This window comes from Hypanus sabinus, chromosome 4, assembly GCF_030144855.1.
Source record: "Hypanus sabinus isolate sHypSab1 chromosome 4, sHypSab1.hap1, whole genome shotgun sequence".
Taxonomy (NCBI): domain Eukaryota; kingdom Metazoa; phylum Chordata; class Chondrichthyes; order Myliobatiformes; family Dasyatidae; genus Hypanus; species Hypanus sabinus.
Genome location: NC_082709.1, coordinates 143105534 through 143132919, shown reverse-complemented (window position 1 = coordinate 143132919; position 27386 = coordinate 143105534). Strand labels below are relative to the sequence as shown.

Sequence of the window (27386 nt, the reverse complement as noted above, 5' to 3'; positions counted from 1 at the left end):
CATGTCTGCATCAGTGTTAACTTGTATTTCCATACATTAGGCTGTTACACATCTATTGTCAGAGAAGTACTTGCATAAATAGGTAAACCACCTTCATACGGGCAAGGACAGAAAACGGCAAAGTGAGTACAGTATATTTATTTATTTAGTAAGTTAAGGGTCAAAGTATTTGGTGCTTACATTTCTAACTCTTCTGGCTTCAGTCTCATTGCCGTCTGTTCTGAAATTGTTAGGTTGCGTTCAAGAAAACAATGAAATAGGGCGCTGCTGTCCGACAGCGTTTTCAGATTTCTCTGGTTACCCCGTCCACACTGATCTGCCTGAGCAGCGGTTTCAAAAATACCCACCCTGGAAAGCATTTCTGAAAAGCTCCGGTTTCAGGAGATGTAAACACCATTTCAGTGTGGATGGAGGGTAAAAACAAAGAGAAAAAGTTAGTTACAGGTTTATCCGACATAGTGTGGACGTAGCCTTAGGCTGCTCAACTTTGCAAGAGACACATTCAGAAAAGGAAACCATTCACACTTATCAGGAGACAAACGTGGTGAAAATGATGAGCCTTAAGTGATTTCTGTTAAATCAATTTTACAAAGAAGGAATTAGCTTGTATTTACAAAAGGCCTAAGGTATTTCACAGCCAATAAAGTACTTTCAAAGAGTGTTCACAGATATAGTCTAAGCAGGAAATTAAAGCAGTAATAACTATCTGGCAGGCTTTCCGAGAAGACTCATAATTTCAACTAAAACGTTTCCAATTTACTCCACATCTACACATTTCGGTGTCTATTTAAATAATCCCAGAATATTGGTATCTACATTAAACACATAGGGGGTACCACCGGCTCTTTTTGCTAAAATCCAGTTTTAAAGTATGTTAAGAATGTATCAGGTTACAATCAGGCATTGATCCTGTGGATAGTCAAGTCTTTTTCCCAGGGCTGAAATGGTTGCCACAAGAGGACACAGGTTTAATGTGCTGGGGAGTAGGTACAGGGGAGACGTCGGGGTAAATTTTTTACTCAGAGTGGTGAGTGCGTGGAATAGGCTGCCAGCAATGATGGTGGAGGTGGAAGTGATAAGCTCTTTTAAGAGACTTTTGGATAGGTACATGGAGCTTAGAAAAATAGAGGGCTATATATAGGTAAGCCTAGTAATTCCTAAGGTAGGGACATGTTCAGCACAACTTTGTGGGCCGAAGGGCCTGTATTGTACTGCAGGTTTTCTATGCTTCAAATAAAATTAATTGCAACCAAATTTATTTTAAGCTGTACGTAGCTAGTTTTTTTTTAAATCTCATCACCCAAATGGCTTGGGCAAAGCCACTTGCTATCTAGCTCCTAAAAAAAGACTGAGATGAGGCCAGCTTTTGACTTTTTTCAGACCCCTACAGTGTTTAATTGACTTGGCCCTTTTGTTAACATATTTAGGCATAAAATCCATGTGGATAGAAGAGTCTGATCTCTATCTAGTGTCTGGGGAATCCAGTTTTCCCTCATGATAAGATTACCCAGGATACATCAGAAGCACATAATTGATTAACCGTTACCCAGTCTCTAACAACCAATGTTACTATTTTTTAAAAAAGAAAAAGACATTACAAAAACTTAATGAAATCTTTTCTTACAATAAAAATCCTTTCTCATAGCCAGTCATTAGCATAGCACAGTGTGAGAGAGTGAGGAATGAAAGAAATGATTAAAAATGTAAGAGACCAGAAAGAGAGGGAGTGTGCAGGCACTGAAGTAACAGAGGAAGCTGATTAAGCAGATAAGGGAAAGGGCCTATGAAGTAGTTCCTCAGCATCCAGGATAGTAAACCTTAAGGATGCCCTGCAGTGCAGAGGGAGACAAAGATGGTAATTAGGTTATGACCAAGTGTTGATACACAATTTCCAAACTCACTTTCTTATAGTTTTAACAGCAAAATCATGAACTTGCTTGGGAATTTTTTAAATTTGCTGGGATAAGAAAGGACAAAGAGGACAAAACTGATTAGGGACTGAAATGGGACACAGTAAAGAGAAAGTCTCGGACAGAAAAGGTACAGCTGGCACACTGCATCATACTTCAAACTTCCCAATGATCTCATCTCTGGTCCACCAAATTCATTCTCCAAATGGCTTCACTTATTCCATTATCGTGAATATCCTTGACATTATTGACAAATTCCTTGGTGTCCACACTTCCAATGATCTCACCTGGATGCTGAACTCCCCCGTCCTGATCAAAAAGGCACAACAGTGCCTTTATTTCCTGTGGAGCATCAAGAAAGCTCACATCTGTCCCAGGATACTGACGGACTTTTACCGCTGCACCATTGAGAGCATAATCACCAAATGCATCTCAGTGTGGTATGGCAATTGTCCCGTATCGGACCGCAAAGCACTCCAGTGGGTGGTGAAAACTGCCCTGCGGATTATCGGCACCCAATTGCCCACCATTGAGAACATCTACCATTAAAGCTGCCTGGGCAGGGCGAAAAGCATTATCAAGGATGCACCTCACCCTAACCATGGACTTTTTACTCTGCTCCCATCTGGTAGGTGCCTCAGGAGCCTCCGATCCTGCACCAGCAGGCACAGGAAGAGCTTCTCCCCTGATGCTGTGACCCTGCTGAACCTCACATCACATCGCTAAGCAGTATTGCACCCATATTGTACTGTCTCAGTACTTTTATATTTGTGTGCTGTAGCACTTACATTTTGATCGCAGTTATTTTGTAAATAACACTATTCTTTTGCACTTCTGGTTAAATGTAATTGCATTTCATTGGCTTTGTATCTGTACTCGGCATAATGACAATAAAGTTGAATCTAATCTAATTATCCATCAGTTGACAGAAATACCCCTGTCATGCAGCACCTTATCCATCCCTGTTCCATCAGAAACAGGATTAGATTTATTATCACTGACAAATGACACAAAAATTGTTGTTCTGTGGCAAATTTATAGTAAATTACCATAAACTACAAAAATAAATAAATAAAAATGAAGAATGATAAGGTAGTGTTCACAGGTCCATGGACAATTCAAAAATATGAAGGCATTGAAGCCTCTATACCAGGCTGCAGTGGTCGGAATCCTCTCCATTATACATCACAATCAAAGCCTTAATAAACTTACCATGCGTTCTGTATAAATGATATAGACTTGGTAACTAACACCACAGTTGTTATAAAAGCAGCCTTTTAATTATTTGACCTGTCTGTTCTTTATAATTTGTCCAGTAAATTTTTGGTACAATCGTATCCCAGTATCTTTCCCTGTACTTAAATTAGTACAGCCGTAACTTTGAACATTTCTGTTATGTTAAAGAATATTTTATCTGGATTAAGGAAAATTCAATGCAAATATTGCAAGGTTTTTCTAATTCTCAGGAGTTCATCCACGTTTGTATCAATGGTATCCCAACTATATTAAAAATTGGTGTTGTCCTTTCAAATGTAGGAAATTGGAATGATGACAGAAAGGGTTTAAAAAGTTACACGGATGACATTTTGATCTATCTAGGGCAACCAACATACTCTTTACCTAAATTGATGTGATCCCTTGAACAATATGGTCAATTATCAGGATATAAGATCAGCATAGATAAAACCCAATTACTTTCATATTACTATAGCCCACCAAGAGAAATTGAAAATAGATATCCTTGGGCATGGCACACAGAGTCTTTCAAATATTTGGGCATCATTATGCCAAAAGGTTTGGCAAAATTATCAGAATGTAATTATCAGCCTTTATATAAAAAAATTAAGGAAGATATGGCAAGATGGAACCCGATTCCTTTTTTCAGTCTCAGTTCAAGGATTGAGTCGATTATAATGAATATACTGCCCAGACTGTTATATCTCTTTCAGACCCTACCAATAGAGATGAATCAAAATCAATTCAATGAATGGAACAAGATGTTATCAAGGTATATTTGGCAGGGTAAAAGGCCTAGAGTTCATCTTAAAACTTTGCAATTAGCAAAGGAAAAGTGGGGAATGGGGCCTACCTTCTCTTAGAGATTATTATTTTGCAGCACAGTTGAGAGCTGTGATATGTTGGCGCAACCTATCGTATGACGCTCAATGTAAAAACATTGAGGAGTGGGTACTTCCCATCCCCATACAAGCAATTTTGGCTGATAACAACCTGCAAAGGTACATAAATACTATTGATAACCCATGGGTGAAATTGACTCTTAAAATATGGAAATCCACTATAAAAGAATATAATCTAGAGGGAGATATTGCAATTCTTAAATGGTGTGCATATGACTCTGATTTTACACCAAATAAATTGGATGCTAGATTTAAGGACAGGACGGCTAAAGGAATAACAGTTCTTTGCAACATAATGAAAGAAGGAAAACTGTTCAGTTTTGAAATGCTTAAAGAGAAACACTTATTAGAAAAACAAGATTTTTATCGGTATTTACAGATGTGACAATATGTTAATAAGATGCTTAAAAATGTAACCAAGGCAAGTACATGCTTGACAGAGCTCTTTAGAAAAGCATATATTTCAGATAGTGGTAGTAAAATCATTTCAAGCATGTATAAGAGGTTGTCAAATCTTAAAACACATTCGACTTCATACATTAAAACAAAATGGGAGAAGGAAGGAGGGATAATTATATCTGAGGAAGAATGGACAATAATATGGAGGTATCAATGGAAGTGTATCAGTTCACAGAAATGCAGGGAGTTTGGATGGAAAAACTTGATAAGATATTTTATTACACTCTCTCAGAAATCCCACTATGATAGTAACCTCCCTGTTTGCTGGAGAAATTGTGAAAATAAAAATTCAATTATTATCATTTTTTTTGGGAATGCCCCATTATCAAAGACTATTGCAGGGGAATATACAATGCCCTACAAGACAGCTGTAAATGTGAAATACCCTTAGAGAGTAAGACCATATATTTTGGATATATACCTCAAGAATGGTTGAAAAGAGATAAATATTTAATGAATATACAGTTGGTGGCTGGTAAAAAGACTCTTACTAGGAAATAGTTATCACAGGAGAGCCCAACTTTAAATGGATGGATATTACAATGGACATTTATAAAATGGGGAAGATAACAGCATCTGTTAATCATAAGCTGGAATAATTTGATTCATACTGGGAAAAATGGTTTAACTACATAATCCTCATAGCCCTGATTTTATTCTCACAAATCAATGAATATGTTGTAAAAAAAAGATCACTCCCTACTTGTACATAATTTTTTCCTTTTGCTTGTTTTTTCTCTCCATTCTTTTCTATAAGTGTATACCTCAGATAAATACTATGTGGAGATTTGTGACACATATGATTGTATGATATATATGTACAATGTCTGAAATACATCTTATGGAAATGCTTACTTGATGATGAACTTCAATAAAAAATAAATTACAAATTCTTTTTTTAAAAAAAAGCAATAGAAAACATTAAACAAGAGAAGATCTGCAGGCGCTAGAAATCCGAGCAACACTCACAAAATGCTGGAGGAACTCAGACGGCCATTGTCTTTCATTTTTAGCATGGTTTCACAAATGTCACATGGAATATAATTATGAAACTTGAAAGCTAAATAAATTGTAACTAGGTAAGTTCTGAATATCTTCAATATCCATTCTTTTTTTTCTGAGCAAATCCAATAAAAACAAATAAATAAAGAAAGCTCATAAAATGTAACAAACCAAAAAAATTAGATTTAATTAATATCATGTTTCATTAGTATGAGAATAAATCAACAATATCTCAAGCAATTTCTGTAACGTCCAGGGTTATAAAGTTGTAGCTTAATTCTACTGCAGAAACAAGGCTGACATTTGAACACAGAACTGAGAAGCCTCTACCCCTTAATACATGAGCTTTTGAGATGAGATAGTAACTCAAGAAGTCCATCTGCTTTCTCAGATGGATACAAGGGATTACACAGTACTATTTTGAAGAAGAAGAAGAAAGGAAGTCTGTCTGGAGCTACGGTTAACATTTATCTGTTAACCAATACTGTATCACTGAAACAAATTAGACGTTAGCACGTTGCTATTTGTGGTACCATCCTGTGGTATTTCCTGCTCTGCGGTATTGCTTCCACTTCAGAAAGACATTTTTATAGAGTATGTGAATTTTAGTAAGTGATGTCACTATATAGACTCATAGAGAAGTACAGCACAGAAACGGGTCCTTTGGCCCATCTAGTCAATGCCGAAACCATTTAAACTGCCTAGTCCCAACAACCTGGTCAAAGCTCTACTACACTGCTGTAACCCGCTGCGTCCTTCTTCTACTCGGGCAGTGGACCCGAGTGAAATCCCCTCCTTCTCAAACTTCCAATGTCAGGAAGGTCGCTGGTCAAATCTCTTTCACATCTTTTATAAAATTCCAAATTGCATTAAACTTTATTCAAATCTTTCAATGGATACGGTTATTTCATTCATAATATTAATCAAAACAAAACTTGCTTTGAAATATAATATTTAAAATAAATCTACACTCACTGACAGTTGGTTGAAAATAAATTCAAACTTGATAAGGCCTGACATTCCAAAAACCTTAAATTTTCTTTGCTTTTTATGCTCTTGATATATTTTTCAGTCAAATCATTCATTACACAAGGCACTTGTCAAAACAGCTGCCTCTGTTTACATAAACTACAAGAACTCACTATATGCCCTGGAAGGCAAACATTTATAGCGAAAATGAACTATTTCAAGCTCAATTTTTTTCCCGGAGCTAACAGTGTTTTATAAAACTTCCATGTGTTTTTTTTTAACCGTGAGGCTTTTTTTCAACCATTGATGTTCGAAGTTAACCTTTGAAAATATTAAAAGAGTAATTCATGGATATGGAAAAAATGCATTTCACATGAAAAGGAAATACAAAATTTTCTACATATTCTAAGAACTACTAACAAGTTACAGGAATGCACTGTTCTGATTGTGCAATTTATCATTAATGAAAAAACAATAAATTTACAAGAATGAATGAAGATCTGTTTTAGTTTGAAATATGGTCCCAGGAATTTAGATTAGATTAGCCGGTGTGCAAGTAAATGGATAATATTGGAAATGATTTCTGTCCTCCTTGCTAGATGTGCTTTTCAGTTCAGAACCACTGATAACTTCAATAAGCTAATAACATTCCCCCAACAACCTGGAATTGCGGCTCAAAATCTATCAGATGATGGCAAAGCTAAAGGTAAATTTAGACGCTTTGTTTTACTTTGACAACAGCATGTGTGCACTTCCTTACATTTATGGATAAGCCAAACAAAAGAAAATACAAAGCCAATTAGTTTATACAAAGTAAATGAACTGAACAGAAAGCAGTTTCTAAAATATGTTCTGATATGATCATTTGCTACAAATATGTTTCAAGAAAAGCAATACAAATATAAACTGGTGTCTGGACAAGTGCTTCAAGCAGTATCTCCTCCTTTGGCCAGATGTATTGATTCACATCATGATGGTGATGATAAAAACCCTCATCATCCGACAAGCCCTCTTCACATTACTACCATTAGGCAAAAGCTACAGAAGCCTCAAGTTCCAGGAACAGCTTCTTCCCTTCTGCCATCAGATTTTGAACAGTCCATAAGTCTAAAGACACCAACTCCTTATTCCTCTTTTGCCTTATTTATCTACTTTTGTAACTTATAGTCATTTTTATGTCTGTTACTGTACGCATACCGCAAAACAACTACTATCTCGACGTGTGTCCATGATAATAAACCATATCCTGATCCTGGAATGAGCAAGCAGTGGTGACAAAAGACTGAAAGGTGGTCAAAACACTGGAATACAGACGGAGAAATGGGGAGACATTAGAATGGGGTCAAACACAGAGAGCAAATGAGCTGGCAAGTATGCATCTGAGTGAGAGAAGAATGAGGTGCAGGTATACATGGCATATGCACAAATATATATATATATATATTTTCCCTCATCCCTTATGGGTGGCTTGTATGTATATTTTTCCCTCAATATTCTACACAGGGTAACCTCTGTCAAGGGCAAGTTCTTCCCTGTGGTGGTAAAAATTGGGGAACTGGGAATTCTGCTGAATATCCCTGCCAGTTTGAGTTGCCATATAGACCTGAGACAGTGTGAGGTATTTTTCTGGTTTCACTTTGGATCATCTCTGCTATGAAAGGGAAACATTCAATTTGCATTAGGGAGAATACATCAAGAAGAGTGTCCTGTTTTGTAAATTTTTCATGCATTTCCCTTTCCAAGTGTAAACAGGACAGTCCATCAACATTTCCATGATCAGTGGTCCTCTTGAATTCAATCCTGTAATTGTGTCCTTCAAGAAACAGAGCCCATCTCTGCATTTGTGCTGCTACTGCTGTCAGTGGAAGACCCGTCTGTGGATTGGAAATGGACACTAGTGATTGATGACCAGTAATGAGGATAAATTCTCTCCTATACAAGTATTGGTTGAAACATTTTATGGTCAAACCAGATTCAAGGCCTCTCTGGCAACCTGTACATAGGTTTTCCCTGCTGTGGTAAGGGAACATGATGCAGAGGCTACGACGGGTGTTCACTTCATCATTCATAACACGTGATATGACTGCACCTATACCGTAAGATGAGATGTCACAGACAAGCTTCACTGGACAATGTGGATCATAATGTGTGAATACAGTGTCTGACATGCCCATTTCCATTACATTTTGGAAAGTCAGCTCAGACTGCTTTATCCATCTGTAGTAATGAGTTAAGGTGGAGGAACACAGCAGCCAGGTTTGGCTGGAATCTGTAACAGTAATTGACAAATCCTAAAAAGGACTGCAACTGTGACATGTCCTTTGGCCTTGGGGCATCCACCACTGCTTGAATCTTCTCAGCACATTTGTGTAATCCTTTTGCATCAATAGTGTGACGACAGTACGTGATGCTTGGTTTAAAGAATTCACACTTGTTGCATTATGCTCTCAGCCCATAATCGTCAAATCTTTTTGACACAGTCTTAATATTTTGGAGATGTTCCTAGTTATCCTTACAGGTAACAATGACGTCATCCAGATAATACTGAGTGCTGGACAGCTAAGTCCACTTTGCTGAAGTGCTTCCCCCCAGCATAGTTTGCAAAAATATCCTCTATCCTGGGTAAAGGGTATTGATCTACTTTCAGTACTGTGTTGATGACCTTAAAATCACCACAGATCCTGACGGACCCATTCTTCTTGACTACTGGGACACTGGTATTGCCCATGGGCTCCACTCAACTTTGGAAAGAATCCCATGAGAGCTAGCTCACTGCCTACTTTTTCATGGATGGTATAGGGAACCAGATGGGCTTTGTAAAACTTAGGTGTGGTATTTTCATTTAACACTATTTTACCCTTCATGTGTTTGAATTTTCCAATGGCATCCTTGAACGCTGCTGTAGCATCATCCAGTAACTTTCTTATTTCACTTTCAGCTGCTCTATTGCAGAAGATGTGGCAGACAAATGGTAGATAGATCTCCAATCAAGTTGCAGTTGTTTCAGCCACTTACATGCCCAAAATACTGATCCTGCTGTTTTTACCTCATACAAGCCCAAAATAGCTTGTTTGTTGTGGTATTTCACCATTACAAATTACATTCCCACAGGAGTTATCTTTTCTTCAATATAAGTTGTTAGTTGGATATATGCAGGCTTTAGTTCAGTATCTTTGACATGCCATTAAAATTCATTTTGTGGAATGACTGAAACAACCTAGCCAGTGTCCAACTCCATTTTAATTAAAGTGCTGTTCATTTCTGGTGTAAGCCATGTTTCATGTTCATTGTTATTTTTCACATTGTACATCTCAAGGCTATGCAGTCCTACATCACTCTCATCATCATCAAATTTTTCATCAGCAGCATGCTGAGCTCCTGCTACAATAAGGCAATTTGTTTGTCCAGACCGGTTTCTGTTTAGACACTGCAATTTTCTTCATGCTCACTTGCGTTCCTCCCTGCAACTCTATCTGCTGTTTCCATTGATACAGCAATTTCAACTGCTCTTTTAAATGTAAGTTGTTCTTCAGTTAGCAGCCATCTTTGAATACTTTCTTGTAAGATTTCACAAACTAAACAATCTTTCGTTGCATCATTAAGCCCACCAGTGAACTGACAATTCTTCAATTTTACATGTATGGTGAAATGGACTCCCGTTCCCTTTAATTCTGTGTTTGAAACCTAAAATGTTCCGCAATCAACAATAGTCTCAGTGTTAAGTACTCATGCATTTCTTTCACGATAACAACAAAGCTCATTTTGGCTGGTTTGGTTGGAGTAGTTAAAAGTTTCTAAGCAAACTGTATGCTCTTCCACCCAATGCACTTAGCAAAACTTACACTTGGTTTTCACTGGCTATGTCATTTGTTTCAAAATACAGTTTACTCAGCTACAATATCCAGTTATCTCTTGTGCAAGTAAATGCATATATCTTTCTGATACAGCCAGACATTTGTTTTTTTTTAATTTATGATTATCATCACTCGGTACTCACTGTTTACGAATCAGCAAATTTGTCTGTTTTCTGCCTTCTTTTCAAAAAAACTTGAACATCTCAAACTGTGCAGCACTATTCTTAAAAACTCAACTGTCCGTGCAGCACTTTTTAAAAAAAACTCAACTGTCTAGTTGCACTTTTAAAAAAGAAAACTTGAACATCTGACCGCATTTTTAAAAACTTGCTCATTGCCATTGTTATGTTTTGTAACTGTAAAACATAATACTAATTGAAAGAAAGAGGCAGGAGCCCGGGAGAGCACGCATTTATTATGTGGTGATATGATGACGTAAGCCATTCATGTACTTTTACATACAACCTGCAATATATTATGTAAACAACAAAGAATGCTTAACCAACAATATATTTACAATATTACTCAAATATTAAATACACAATGAGGGGGGAAAAGAGGTTGATTGAGAAAGAACTGAAAGTAGGATGAATGAGAAAGATTGAGAGGGTGGGGGAGAGGGCAAGAGTGCCAAGAGCAAATTGCAGAGATGGAGAAATACAGCAATGTGAGCGTTATATATAATGGGGAAGGGAACTGACAAAAGTGAGAGGAAGGACATGATCATAAATAGGCATGAGAATAAAATAAACATATCAAAAAAAAGTAGAAACAATCCTTTGTCAAACTCTTTTGAGGAGAATGACCCACTAACTTACCACATTTAACAGTTAGTGCTTTTATTCTGAAGTGGGAGTGCAAGATATAGACACTCCTATTTAAGGCCTCCCCTGGGTGCACAGAATGAAAATAGTTCTCAGAAACTTAAGAGCCAGAAAGAAATTATTTTACCAGTATGCTGTGAAATGCTAATGATGCAATAATCCCTATTATCTACTACCTATCAATCCTAATTACCATAGCAATAACCTGTATTCTCTTTGTGTATTGCTCCGTATTCCATTTCTGTTGGCTATGAGAGTTAACCAATTTTAAATCAAACTAATTCCAACAATATAGATTATTATTAAATGAATGTTCTAATAAAGATGAAGTTAAAACTATAAAAACTTACCTTCACCCTGAAAAATACTGCCCTTTTTCTGTTTTCTTTTAATCCCTACTATTATCACCATGAATATTTTTAACTGAGAATATTTCAATTCTACCTCTTCTCTAATACAGTATCTTTTATTTGGATCTATTGAGGATTATATTGTATGGCACTGGAAAATGAGCTGGGACTGCACCATACAATAATCCAAATCTACTCAAATTGGTGCATACAAAATCTATGTTATGTTTTCACTAGTATAATCTCAATCACCAATCTGCAGTTCTGCTAAAACCTAAAAAAAACTTAGATTAGTTTCATAATGTGATTAGAATTGGGTCAAACTAGTTGATTAATGTTATACAGCAGCTCTTAAAGGAGAGGTGATTTCTAGTTGAAATTAGATGTGGATGCCACTGCAGAGGTCGAAGCAGTTTGCTAAAGTCATTGGTGGCATTGGTGAGAGCAAACATCTAGATTTTCAGGCAGCAGCAGAAGGCTTGGTGGAGTGGAAAAGTTCATCTGTCGGTGGAGTGGAGGAATTCATCTACTTACAAATATCCATTAAAATCTGCAGGCACATATTACAGAATCTCTGGAAAGAAACAGCTGCTGAAATCTATACAAGGACAATAACCTCAAAAAGATGGTTTTTGTGTCTTGGGAAATTTAGTGAAAGCACCTTGAAATAACCGACCATTCACTTGACACGCTACTTAATTCACCACATCCCATTATATGTTCGAAGCCTCACATCCGAACAACTTACTTTGCACACACAATCAGACATTCAACGAAGATACACATTTTGCTCAAATATACTGAATGGCACTAAAGATAAAATCAGGACTAATCTCTCCATTGTTCCAATTTAGCATCATCTCACTGCAGCAGGATTTGGGAAGAAAACTTGTACCAAGACAACAACGATGATTCCATGCTTTGAAGATTAGAACCATGGTTAGTCAGATAAGGTTGCAATATTATCACCCAACTACTCTAATATGCATCCTTATTGAACAAAATTGAAATGCCATCAGAAGCTGGGGACTTAGTGCACCAGATCCTTATGAAATTGAAGAGACAAAAGTTATTGTCATGTGATTGAAATTTCATTTGTGAAAGATTTTTCTATTTGAAATAAATCTGTGGTTCAATATTAATTTTAAGTTCCATTATGAAGGGGGCATCAGGGTAATTAGACACTTGCAGGTTACCTTTTCAATTGTTAGATTATTTTTGGATATTTGACAAATGCATGTGAAAATACTCCCATATCTGCTAACATTTATTCTTTTGGAAGAGGGTAAGTTATACATTTTCTGATTCATAAACCAAAATGGCAACTGAACTGAAATGCAACTTGATGGTTCAATTTGGGCATAAAACCAGCCTAAATCTAATTATAACATTTTTGAAGTATTTTACTTAAATTCCTAAATGAAACTGGGCTATCTGGCAAATTAGATTTTTGCCAGGATTTATCCTTCTTTACATAATCAGTAGACTGATTTCCACACCCTTCATCAGTTCCTGTATCTCTCTATTTTTCTTACCATCCAGTTAAACTAAACCTAAATCATGGTCTCAACTTCAGTTATCTACTCTGCATACACAATTTCACAACCTTCTGCTTTGTTAAAAAAGTTTTCCTGTTCTTTGTGCTGGAAATTTGTATTTAACCTATACTTCCTGATTCTGAATCCCTAACCATTATAAACAGTCTGTTTTCATCTACTCTGTCTAACTTCATAATTTTTATTGCATCCATCTGTTCAAATAACAGACATAATTTTTCAAATGTTCCTTTCTTCCTAGATATCCTCTCAGTAGCAGCACTGAATGAATTAATGCTGGACTAATCTATTGTTTCAGTCAATGGCCAACAGTGTGGAACTGGTCCAACCTTGGACTAGGTTGTTTCCTCTGAAGTGGTCCCACTCTTGTTGGAAAGGCAGTGTGGCACAGGGTATCTCCATGTGCTCCCAACATAGTTTTGACAGCCCTAACTCTGTAAACAGCCCTGGCAAGTGTCTGGGAGTGCACAAAAAAACAGACAACCTCACTAGGACCCTCAACACCACCTCTTCGGTCAAGAAAGCACAGCAGCGTCTCCGCATCTGAGGAGATTGAGGTAAATGAGGCTCCCCTCCCCCCACCATTTTAACCAATCTTTACAAGAGTGCCCCGACCAGCTGCATTACAGTCGGTACGGGAACTGCAAGGCATCTGACCTCAAGTCCCTACAAAGGACTGCTGAGAGGACCATCAGGGTCTCTCTTCCACCCATCAGGATCAATACATATGCAGGGCCCTTAGCATTGTCAGTGATCCCACCCATCTGTCCAACCACTGGGCAAGAGGCTCCATAGCATTAGGACAAGAACTATTAGGATGGAAAAAGCTTCTTCCCCTGGGCCATGAGACTGCTGAACTCCCTGCCACCACCCAGATCTCATCAGATATGAAGCCCAGTAGCGTTATACTGTTTAGGTTTTAATTTGTACTGTATATGCACCTTATTATTTGTAAATTTATTTGTGGTGGTATTACTTTATGTGTTACTTGTGTGAATTATATGTACTGTTGTACCCTACTGCAGTGGTCCCCAACCACCGGGCTGCGGGTTGGGGACCACTGCCCTATTATATCCGTCTTCACCATCATCGCTGGCAGTGCATTCCACACACCCACTTACCCCAGACATCCGCTCTGTATCTCCTTTCAAACATCTTAAAACACTGCCCCCTTGTGTTATCTATTTCAGCCCTGGGAAAAAGCCTCTGGCTATCGACACGATCAATGGCACCAATCATCTTATACACCTCTATCAATCACCCCTCATCCTCCATTGCTGCAAGAAGAAAAGGCCAAGTTCACTCAATGTATTCTCATAAGACAAGCTCTTCAATCCAGGTAACGTCCTTGTAAATCTCCTCGGCAATCTCTCGATAGTATCCATATCCTTCCCGTAGTGAAGTGACCAGAAATGAACACAGTATTCCAAGTGGGGTCTGACCAAGGTCCTATATAGGTATAACATTACCTCACAGCTCTTGAACTCAATCCCATGGTTGATGAAGGCCAATACACCATATGCCTTCTTAACAACACTATCAACCTGTGTAGCAGCTTTGAGTGTTCTATGAACATGGACTCGAAGATCTTTCAGGTCCTCCACACTGCCAAGAACCTTACCATTAATACTATATTCTGTCTTCAAATTTGACTGAGCAAAGTGAACCACTTCACACTTATCTGGGTTGAATGCCATCTGCCACTTCTCAGTCCAGTTCTGCAACCTATCAATGTCTCACTGTAACCTCTGACAACCTTCCAGACTATCCACAACACCCCCAACCTTTGTGTCATCAGCAAACTTACTAACCCACCCTTCTACTTCTTCATCCAGTCATTTATATTAAAAAAAAATCACAAAGAGGAGGGGTCCCAGAACAGACTCCTGCGGAGCACCACTGGTCACCAGCCTCCATGCAGAATACGAACTATGTACAATCACCCTTTGCCTTCCGTGGGCAAGCCAATCTTAAGTTATAAAATGGATATTACAAGGTTTCTTGTATTTGATACTTTTTTGGTTTTGCACACAACAGAAACAGTGATGCCCAACATTTTGCTATGTGACCTGAAGATGGCAAGTGCCGCCCATAAAGAGGTAGGTCATCACTGAACATTTGAGGCGTGTTCTGGCGCTATTTAAAGCTGTATTTTAGTGGGCAATACGATTTTGACTCCAGAAGAGGACTGCTGCCACAGGTTAAATGCACTTCAGCATTAAAATGAATCTCCTTCTGGTCACAGTATCCTCTCGGATTGAGTGAATGATCCTTAACATCTACCTCCATCTCCAAATCGTTATTCCAACACCAAATACCCAATCCGACCCTATCAGCTGATTTATGAGTCTTGTCTCTCACAGTTACCACTTTGGCCCTTGATATTCTGTAAAGTATACATGCTCAGTAGGGTTTTAACCTGAAATAAAATGCACTGCAGAGTGTATTGATATGTGAGGCATCAGAAGTGTATGAAATTTATTCAAGGACTTTTCAAGACTGCAAGTATGTATTTCTCTAAAAATACTATTGAAACCTAGAAATTATGACAGACCCTAACAAAGGTGGCAGTTTTAAAATAACAATCATTTTCAGTGCCATTAGTACACATGCTACACATTCGCACCCTCCCCAACAAATAATAACTTTCTCCTGCCTTGTTTCCTTCACTTCCCCATTCTCTTAATGGCACAGCATGGCCTAGAGTTAGTGTTCCTCAGTAGATGAGGAACGCATCTTCCCTCAACAAGGCTTGTCTCCCTCCACATCCCTCCAAATGATGATCTTGAGTTCCAGTTTCTTACACTATCATCCCATTCCCTCATCTGCCAGACCTCAGCACCACTATCCATTCCCCCATCTTGCCAGAAAATCAGGCCTAATCAGAGACTTGCCTGTTTTCGCTTGTAAGGCCTATAATAAAAGAACACTGAAGGACAAAGTGTGGAAGGCCTAAAGCAGACGTCACGATCTATTAGGCTCTCCCAGCAGCCAGGAGATTTCTCAACTAGTTTACTTACTGCATCCATCACTCATAAAGAATCAATGAGACTTGCAGATAAATATGCAATCACTGACTCACCAGACGTGCATTAGTGATGTTACGTACCCCGTAACTGGGCCACGGACGTAACGGCGAAATACTCTGGCAATCTCTCCAGCTCCTCAAGCAGAAGCTACTTCAGATTCAGATCACTGCGAGAACCACAGACTGGGCTAAATCAGATTAGCCTGGCCCGAAACCTTGGAACAGAGTGTAACTCAGAGGACAACATTTGGAAGGCATCTATACATGCCTTCTGGAAGGCATCGTTGTCACATCTATACTCACTTTTGTGAGATGGCAAATGGATGTGGGCAGCTTGATACCAGGTTTGTTTCATCTGTTTTTCCTTTTAGGCTGTCTGACTCCTGCATCTTGAATTTTGGTGAAAAAGGTGTAAAGGGTGTGCAAGATGAGTGATGTGTAAATGAAGATTAGCAGTGGTACAAGCCTCAAAGCAATTCCACAACACAGAAAATTTAATTGACCCTAATGAACAGACTGCAGTGACAAGAAATCCCATCAATGGTTCCAGTTCCAATTTGGCAAAAAAATTCTGGCTCCCATGAGCAGTAACACTTGCCATTGTTTAAGCTCAGAGCTGAGTACAAACAGGATTGGCTGCCAACCTAAACCGAAGAGGATAGAGTACCAGATGAGCACAATAATCCTTTCAAAATCTCAGTCAATCAATAAGTCAAACTGGGCAAACAAATAATAACAAAACATGAACAATTCTGATGTAAATCTGTGTGAGTAACTTTATTAGCAGCTAGCTGAGCAGTGAGATATAGTTACCCATAACAAGGGCTGGTGTCGAATCTGACTTGCAAAGGTAAATCTGCATCAATTTAACAAATACGGCATTCAATCCCATATGCTCATTCTCTCCAAACAATAAACTAGGGAATTCTCATGGAAATGTGGGATATTTTGATTAATATTATTATTTTACCTTCCACTGAGCCTCATCAGATTTTTTGAAAACTGTTACCATCTTGCTGGATCCTGATTTCATGTGGGTCCTGGTTGCACTCAGATATTGCGCTCAAGTGGAAACACATTGTGTTATTCTTCACAGTTACGTGCTAATCATTTCACCTGTACGGAATATCACAGCTGCCCCAAAGAATTTTTTAGTTCAACTGTAACTATGATATTGCAAACCAAAGCAGAACTTAACCAAGTCAAATTGAAATTTACAATCCTCTGATAGAACTAGACAGACTGGATGTTTCTGGACTGTACAGACCAGAGGATACTTCCCTGGCTAGAGTGTCACAAACAAGGATTCAATCTTTCAAATTGGTGGAAGGCAGATAGTGGTAAACTGTGTATACCTGTCTGGACACGCCCCTCTGCTGACAGCTCCTGTGATTCCTCCCACAGACCCCTGGATAAAGACGATTGGAGGCACTGCTCCCCCTCTCAGTCTTCGAAATGTCATGCTCCCTTTTTGCTGTTAATAAAAGCCTATCGTTCACTTCTGGTCTCCTCGAGTTATTGATGGTGCATCAATTTTATTAACAGCGATTTTAAAACATGGAGAGCATTTTACGACCCGACAGATTGGATCTCGACCCTCAATCCCAGGAAGCTGGCAACGCATTCAAACTCTGGCTAGTATGCTTCGAATCGTACCTGGAGGAGATTCAAGTGACCGAGACCACCACGATGCACAGAGTTCTCCTCTCCAGGGTCAGTCCATGGGTCTACTCCATGATCAGGGACCAACCGAGCTACCAAGGTGCAATGGACACCCTCAAAAGACAATACCTGCGGCCGGTGAACACCGTCTATGCAAGACATCACTTAGCGACATGGCAGCAGCGGGCAGCAGAGTCGAGCGCTGAGTTTGTCCGGGCCCTACAGACACTCGTGTGGGCCTGCGACTGGAGGGGGCTGACGGCGGAACAGCATGCGGAGCTCCTGGTACGAGATGCCTTCGTTACGGGGATCAGGTCAATGTACGTGCGCCAGTGGCTGCTGGAACACACTGATCTTACCTTACATTCGGCGGCTGAGCTGGCTGACATGCTGGAGGCCGCTCTGCACAACGCTGATGCTCTCCAGGTGCACGATCTCCCACCGGCCTCATGGACGCTGCAAACCCCGCAACCCGCCGGCGAATCGTCCACGGTTGCTGCCAGACGCAAGATCGCGAAGTGTTACTTCTGCGGACTCGAGTTGCACCCCCGAAAACGCTGCCCGGCCCGAGGAGCTGTGGAAAGAAGGGCCACTTCGCCAAGCCCTGTAAGTCCAAACCGCGAGCGGGGTCAATTAGCACCACGTGCGAAGCACGGGGGCGGCCATCTTGGTCGGCGCCACCTCGTACTGCCTACGTCCCATGGGTGCTTACCAGGCACCCCACCATGCCGGACCAAGATAGCGATTCAACTCTGACCTCCGTAACCCTCAACTAAAGCGCCCCACACCAGCTCGCAAGGTCAATGATGGACATCCTGGTGGAGGGGCACAGGACTAGCTGCCTGTTTGACACGGGCAGCACTGAGAGTTTTATCCACCCAGACACGGTGCAACGCTGCGGACTCGTGACACGGCCAGTAAGCCAGAGGTTCGCCACGGCTTCTGGGTCGCATACAACAGACATCCGGGGGGGGGGGGGGGGTGGTTGTGTAGCGACACTAGTGGTGCAGGGCACAGAATATCGGGACTTTGTCTTACTGGTCATGCCACAACTGTGTGCCCCTGTGCTATTGGGGCTCGACTTCCAGAGCCACCTGAAAAGTGTGACAATGGAGTATGACGGGCCCCTCCCACCAATCGCTGTCAGAAATCCCCAGTTCTGTGGGAATTCGTCACATCCCCTGCTACCGACCACACACACACCGACCTGCACATCCCACCCAGCACCATGCCAACAGCTGCACTACGGACACCACTTGCAGCCTCTCCACCCTCAAGGTCCCTTCCCCACCGCTGTTCGCCAACCTGACCCCCGACTGTAAACCTGTGGCAACTAAAAGCAGGAGGTACATCGTGGGGGACAGGGCCTTCATTAAGTCGGAGGTGCAGCGGCTGCTCAGGGAGGGGATCATTGAGCGAAGCACTAGCCCTTGGAGGGCCCAGATGGTTGTTGTTCAGACCGGGCAGAAAAATAGGATGGTCGTGGACTATAGCCAGACCATCAATAGGTTCACGCAGCTTGGTGCGTACCCCCTACCCCGCATTGCAGAGATGGTCAATCAGATAGCTCAGTACAAGGTGTACTCGACCATAGACCTAAAATCCACTTACTATCAGCTTCCCATCCATCCGGAGGACCACCCCTACACCACCTTCGAGGCGGGCGGCAGGCTCTATCACTTCCTGCGCGTCCCCTTCGGTGCCACGAATAGTGTCTCTGTCTTCCAGAGGGAAATGGACAGAATGGTGGACCAGTGCCAACTGAAGGCCACGTTCCCATATCTGGATAACATCACCATCTGCAGTCACGACTGGCAGGATCACGACACCAACCTCCAACAATTTTTCCAAGCAGCCAAAGCTCTTAACCTTACCTATAACAGGGACATGTGTGTGTTCGGTACCACCCGACTTGCTACCCTTGGGTATGTCGTGGAGAACGGACCCTGATCGTATGCACCCCCTGTTGGAACTCCCTCTTCCCACCACCCTCAGAGCTCTCAGACGGTGCCTGGGCTTCTTTTCCTATTACACCCAATGGGTCCCTCACTACGCAGACAAGGCCCGCCCCCTGGTCAAGTCCACCACATTTCCCCTCTCAGCTGCATTAAAGGGGACATTGCCAAAGCAGCAATGCATGCGGTGGACGAGACCATTCCCTTCCAAGTAGAGAGTGATGCCTCCGACTTCGCGCTGGCTGCTACCCTCAATCATGCAGGAAAGGCGGTAGCATTCTTCTCTCGTACCCTTCAAGGCCCTGAAATTTGGCACTCCGCGGTGGAGAAAGAAGCCCAGGCCGTAGTGGAAGCTATTAGGCACTGGAGGCACTATCTCACTGGCAAAAAGTTCACCCTGCTGACTGACCAGCGCTCAGTTGCGTTCATGTTTAGCAACCAACAGTGGGGCAAAATCAAAAATGATAAAATTTTGAGGTGGAGAATAGAACTCTCCACCTACAACCATGATATCCTGTACCGGCCTGGAAGGCTCAATGAGCCCCTGATGCCCTATCTTGAGGAACATGTGCCAGCGCACAGCTCGACCGGCTATACACCCTCCATGCAGATCTTTGCCACCGGGGGTCACCCAGCTTTTCCATTTTGTGAAAGCCCGGAACATGCCTTACTCCCTTGAGGACATCAGGACGATGACCAGAGACTGTCAAGTCTGCGCTGAGTGCAAACCGCACTTCTACCGTCCTGAAAAGGCACAACTTATCAAGGTCACCCACCCCTTCGAGCAAATGAGTGTCGACTTTAAGGGCCCCCTTCCCTCCACCGACCGCAATGTGTACTTCCTTAACGTAATCAACGAATGCCATCCCATCCCGATACCTCTGCCACGTCCGTCATGAAAGCCCTGCTACCAGCTCTTCACTCTGTTCAGATATCCCTGCTATATCCACAGTGACAGAGGGTCCTCGTTTATGAGTGACGAGCTGCGCCAATATCTGCTGGCTAAGCATATTGCTACTAGTAGGACCACGAGCTTATAATCCCCGGGGGAATGGACAAGTAGAGAGGGAGAATGCCACAGTGTGGAAGGCCACACTCTTAGCCCTTAGGTCAAAGGGACTGCCTGTCTCTCGCTGGCAGGAGGTCCTCCCCGAAGCACACCACTCCATCCGCTCTCTGTTATGCACGTTCACCAATGTCACCCCTCATGAGCGACTCTTTTCTTTTCCCAGGAAGTCTGCCACTGGGACCACCCTACCGGCTTGGCTGACGTCCCCAGGGCCAGTGCTGCTCCGGAAACATGCAAGGAGCAATAAATACTCCCCGATGGTCGAAAGGGTTCATCTACTTCATGTGAACCCTCAGTATGCCTACGTGGTCTTACCTGATGGGTGGGAGGACATGGTCTCCATCCGCGACCTGGCGCCCGCAGGAGCAGCAGACCCCTACCCCGAACACTCCATGGTGACTATGAACCCCATACCCACCGATGTATATACCCACAAGACACCGCGCACACCAAGCCCCACACAGACTCCTCATGACACTCCCATTCCGGGCGCCATGCACACTCATGGGGGATCACCGATGCCTAACGTGCTGGCACCTCAAGTCAGGCCGGAGCCAGCACAACCACCGTCATCGGTGCAATCACCACCGGTGCTACGTAGATCGCAGCGACAGACTCGCCCGCCTGATAGACTTGACCTGTAAATATACTTGTAAGAAACTTCGCCCGTGGGGACTCTGTTTTAAAACAAAGGGGGGGTGAATGTGGTAAACTATGTATACCTGTCTGGACACAACCCTCTGCTGACTGCTCCTGTGGCTCCTCCCCAGACCCCTGTATAAAGGCGATTGGGGCACTGCTCCCCCCCTCAGTCTTCAATATGTCGTGCTCCCTTTTCGCTGTTAATAAAAGCCTATCGTTTACTTCCAGTCCCCTAGAGGTATTGATGGTGCATCACAGATTTGCTGTGACACCTAAAATGAAGATAAAATTCTTCACTCAGAGGAAAGTCAGCCTATGAAATTCCCTGACATGGAGGATTATACAGCTGAAGTTTAAGAATGTAAAAGGTAAATTTCTGGTTGTGAAAGGCATCAAGGGGCATGGGGTAAGTATACGTGCCTCCAAGTGCTCTGAAAACTTGTCCTCAATAATGGATTCTAACATCTTGTTAAGCCACACACACAAAATGCTGGTGGAACGCAGCAGGCCAGGCAGCATCTATAGGGAGAAGCACAGTCGATGTTTCGGACTGAGACCCCTCGTCAGGACTAATGGAAAAAAGAGATAGCAAGAGATTTGAAAGTGGGAGGGGGAGGACCCAAAATGATAGGAGAAGACAGGAGGGGAAGGGATGAAGCCAAGAGCTGGGAAGTTGATTGGCAAAAGGGATACATAGCTGGAGAAGGGAAAGGATCATGGGACAGAAGGCACCAGAAGAAAGAAAGGGGGAGGGGAGCACCAGAAGAAGTCGGAGAACAGGCAAGGAGTTATTGTGAGAGGGAAAGAGATTTAAAAAAATCAAAAATTTAAAAATCAGGGATGGGGTAAGAAGGGGAGGAAGGGCACCAACGGAAGTTAGAGAAGTCAATGTTCATGCCATCAGGTTGGAGGCTACCCAGACAGAATATATTCTTCCAACCTTAGTGTGGCTTCATCTCACCAGTAGAAGAGGCTGTGGATAGACATATCAGAATGGGAATGGGACGTGGAATTAAAATGTGTGGCCACTGGGAGATACTGCTTTCTCTGGCGGACAGAGCATAGGTGTTCAGTGAAACGGTCTCCCAGTCTGCGTCGGGTCACACCAATATATAGAAAGCCGCACCGGGAGCACCGGACACAGCATCACGCCTGCAGACTCACAGGTGAAGTGTGGCCTCCCCTGGAAGGGCTGTCTGGGGTCCTGAATGGTGGTGAGGAAGCAAGTGCAAGGGCACTTCCTCTGGTGCTCCCCTCCCCCTTTCTTTCTTCCAGAGCCTTCCGTCCTATGGTGCTCCCCCTTCTCCAGCTCTGTATCCCTTTTGCCAATCACCTTTCCAGCTCTTGGCTTCGTCCCTCCCCCTCCTGTCTCCTATCATTTTGGGTATCCCCCTCCCACTTTCAATTCTCTTACTATCTCTTTTTACCGTTAGTCCTGATGAAGGGTCTCGGCCCAAAACGTCGACTGTACTTCTTCCTATAGATGCTGCCTGGCCTGCTGCATTCCACCAGCATTTTGTGTGTTTTGTTTGAATTTCCAGCATCTGCAGATTTCCTTGTGTTTACATCTTGTCAACCAATACTATCATCCCTCAAAACTAATAAGCTTCAAGGTCTTGGCCTCAATACTTCCTTGTATTTAAGTTCCTGCTGTCACTGGCCAAATCAAATGTGGTGATGAATCAGCATTTAGGAAAGAGCATGAAAATCTGCTCAGTGGCACCAGAACAACCACTGTCAGCAAGACCAGGAGGAGGAGACCCGAGGTCCATAAGCCAGTCCTTACTGGGGGAATCAGAGGTGGAGAGAGTCAGCAACTTTAAATTCCTTCATGTTAGTATTTCAGAGGAGCTCTTCTGGGCCCAGCACACAATATGAAGAAAGCACACCACCACCTCTACTTCCTTAGAACTTTGCAAAGATCTGCTGTGACACCTAATACTTGGACAAACTTTTATAGATGTGCATTAGAGACTATATTGATTCAGAGACTATTATTATCATTGGCATGTGACGTGAAATTTGTTAGCAGTAGCAGTTCAATGCAATAGATAATCTAGCAGAGAGAGAGAGAGAGAGGGAAAAATAAATAAAATGAAACATAATAAGTCAATTATGTATATTGAATAAATTATTTTAAAATGTGCAAAACAGATATACTGTATATTAAAAAGTGAGGTAATGTCCAAAGCTTCAAAGTCCAGTCAGGAATCGATGGCAGAGGGGAAGAAGCTGTTCCTGAATCGCTGAGTGTGTGCCTTCAGGCTTCTGTGTCTCTTACCTGATGGTAACAGTGAGAAAAGGGCATGCCCTGGGTGCTGGAGGTCTTTAATAATGGATGCTGCCTTTCTGAGACACCGCTCCCTAAAGGTGTCCTGGGTACTTTGTAGGCTAGTACCCAAGATGGAGCTGACTAGATTTACAACCTTCTGCAGCTTCTTTCAGTCCTGTGCAGTAACCCCCCCCCCCCCACCCCCATACCAGACAGTGATGCAGACTTTCAGAATGCTCTCCACGGTACAACTATAGAAGTTTTTAAATGTATTTGTTGACATGCCAAATCGCTTCAAACTCTTAATGAAGTATAGCTGCTGTCTTGCCTTCTTTATGACTACATCAATATGTTGGGACCAGGTTAGATCCTCAGAGATTTTGACACCCAGGAACTTGAAGCTGCTCACTCTCTCCACATCTGATCCCTCTATGAGGATTGGTATGTGTGCCTTCATCTTACCCTTCCTGAAGTCCACAATTAGCTCTTTCAGCTTATTGACGTTGAGTGCCAGGTTGTTGCTGTGGCACCATTCCACTAGTTGGCATATCTCACTGCCCTCTCGTCACCACCTGAGATTCTACCAACAATGGTTGCATCACAGCCTTGTATGGAAACACTATTGTCCTTAAATGGAAAATCCTACAAAAAGCAGTGAATTCAGCCCAGTCCATCATGGGTAAAACCCTCCTCACCACTAAGCACATCTACACGGTGTCCTTGGAAAGCAGCATCCATTATTAAGGACTCTCACCATCCAGGTCATGCTCTCTCCTCGCTGCTGCCATTTGGACAGAGGTAGAGGAGACAGAACCCACACCTCCAGGTTCAGGAACAGTTATTACCCCTCAACCAGGCTCTTGAACCAGAGGCGATAACTTTCCTCAACTTCATGCCTATTCACTGAGCTGTTCCTACAACCAATGGACTCACTTTCAAGGGCTCTTCATGTCATGTTCTTGAGATGTATTGCTTATTTATTTTTTAATGTGATTGCACAGTTTGTTGTCTTTTACACAGTGGTTGTTAGTCCACCCTGCTGGGTGTGGTCTTTCACTGATTTACTGTGTATGCCTGCAAGAAAACGAATCTCAGGTTTGTATATGGTGACATACTGTATATGTACTTTGATAACAAATTTACTTTGAACTTCTGAAAGCAAGAAATTGCTTTCTTGAAAGCAAGAAGCAAGAAGGGACATTGCCTTCCATCTTGTCTCACTGGCCCTTCCATTCCAGTCCTGATGAAGGGTCTTGGCCCAAAATGTTGCTTGTTTATTCATTTCCATAGATGCTACCTGACCTACTGAACTCCAACATTTTGTGCGTGCATCTTGCTGAAGCCTCATGAGCCGAAGCCTCAGTTGCCCACTCTGTCCGCTCACACTACTGCCGCCCCCACAATGACTACTCTGCTTAAACCTGACTTCTTTATATTGGCCCAAGCGAAACTCACATGTAATGGGACTTGTTCTTTTCAATGATTCCATTTCTCATACAGATCTTACTCTTACTACTCCAAAGTGATAGAGAATATTTTCATTCTCATCATGTGTGCTACCAGGCATCGAAACTGGATCAGTCCAAGTACTGCAGTAGACATCTTTTATGTGAGACACTCAAGTAAAACTTATTACTTTCAAGAAGGCAAAGGCAACGAAATTATAAAGAATCGTTGTAGTGAGCAAAATAACTGCCACGCTAGAAAAGTAAATTTGTTCATAAACTGTTATATATATTTTCCAAACGGAACAGCCATTTCAGATATCGGACACCACTATGGAAAATTTCCAGTAATTCTATTCTTATGTCATACAATAAATGTTCATTTCTTCACCCTGTTTCCTTTTGTTCTTGTCTTCCTTAACCATCATCAAAACTATCCTACTTGCTGATTTTATTTAATTGTGATGCTGATTCCATTATCAAAGCAGTGTGAAGGAATTAATAATAGGCAAGACTGTAGCACACTGACTCAACCTCACTTTCGTTCGAGGTATTCCAAAATGAAACATTCTTCAAGTTACATTCCACAGATCCCAACTAATGAAAGCACTTCTATATTTGGACACACATCTGTCCCTCACTGACCCTTTCCATCAGCTCGAATTGTCAACACTTTTGAAAGAACCTGCGGGCTATTCCTTCCTCTGTCTCTTGTAAAATGTTTGCAGATAGTTCAGTTTACTGGCATAAATGTATTTAATTAGCACTCAGCAAACATAAATGGTAAATGCAAATATGGAATCTGCTGTGAGCTAACCCCAAACATCGCCTCCTGTTGATCAGAGAATGACAAACAAATTATGGCTTGTTCAGAACAAAAAAAATTGTACATAGGTGGCAAATACTACATGACTTGGCTGCATTTGCAAGACTGTTTGCTGAATTCCTGTACTTAAGCTGTGAAGTTTACAACAGTAGTAAATCAAAGAATTATATAAAGATTTCAACAAATGTAAGAAACAATGCAAAGAAAAGGGAAAAGTGGCAAAATAAAGTCAGGAATAGAAGATCTGTATGGGACATAACCTGGAGAGTGACTATAATGAAGACCCTAAAATATAAATTGGAATTTTAAATGTGGGGAGCGTGCACGTTTAAACACCAGCCATGAAAAAATATTGTCAAGGGATTGTGATGCCATTCCACCAATCGAGTTCATTGCAGCTCCTCAGAGAGCCACACAGTCAATCACAGAGGCCAGCAAATCCTATCCTTTCTTCCCCCATAGGCCAGCAAAGCACTTTCCTTAAAATGCTTATTGTTACAGATCAAATTTGACTGTTTCCACCACCCTTTAACAGCATATAATCACACTCTGTGAAATCCATTTTCCTCACATTCTCCAACTATTAAATGATGTCACATAGTAACGTCCATTGTTTCACTTTGCTAAATTGGGCTTTCAATTTCTTTTTAGTTTCGAAAACATAGGATAATTGTGCAGGAAAAGAATCTATTATCACTGTTGAACAGACAGCAGGAGACACAGGCCTAGTGAACGGGGGAGGGGGAGGAGAGGGGAGTCACAAGCTGGTGAGTCAGGGCAAGGGCTGGGGGTGAGGATGAAGGGTTTGATGTGTGTCTAGCATTGTAGGGTGAATCAAGTTTACTATCACTAACACGTCTTGAAATTTGTTATTGTCGGCAGCAGTAGAGTGCAAGACTTAAAAATTTCTGTTACTGCATAGAGCAGAAAATTAATAAGGAGGTAGTGTTTATGAGTTCATGCACCATTCAGAAATCTGATGTCAGAGGGGAAGAATTGTTCCTAAAATAGTGATTGTAGGTCTTCAGGTTCCTGCACCTCCCTACCAATGGTGTAATGCGAAGAGGGCATGTCCTGGATGGTGAGGCTCTTCAATGATGGATGCCACTGGAAAATGTCCTCGATGGCAGGGAGGTTTGTGCTCACAATGGATCTGGCCGAGTCTGCGACCTCTATGGCCTCTTAATCCTGTGTACTGGAGGCTCTATACCAGGCACTGATACAACCATCCTTCCGTATAAATATACAGGAGATACAGACACAGAAAAGGGGAGGCCAGGGATATGGAAGAAGAATCAGGTCAGGTCTGGAAAGTGGTCAGCTGGTGTATAGGAGACAGAGGAGACAGTGTGTGTTCCACTTTAGATATTTAAATAAAAGAACAGCTTTGACGGCTTACTATTAGAGTGACCTCTACCGCCATGA

The 27386-nt window shown here is 41.8% G+C and overlaps 2 protein-coding genes across 2 annotated transcripts in view; one reads left to right on the top strand and one right to left on the bottom strand.

Moving 5' to 3' along the window:
- tspan7b (tetraspanin 7b) overlaps positions 1-27386 on the bottom strand; it is a 99913-nt gene that overhangs the window by 53662 nt on the left and 18865 nt on the right. The gene's annotated exons all lie outside the window — the stretch shown is intronic.
- On the top strand, positions 12381-18613 carry LOC132392364 (uncharacterized). Its single transcript, XM_059966185.1, has 4 exons — positions 12381-12445; positions 14253-14401; positions 15100-15161; positions 17495-18613. The coding sequence occupies exon 4, from the start codon at positions 17648-17650 to the stop codon at positions 18506-18508; it is 861 nt and encodes a 286-aa protein (XP_059822168.1). The 5' UTR covers positions 12381-12445; positions 14253-14401; positions 15100-15161; positions 17495-17647; the 3' UTR covers positions 18509-18613.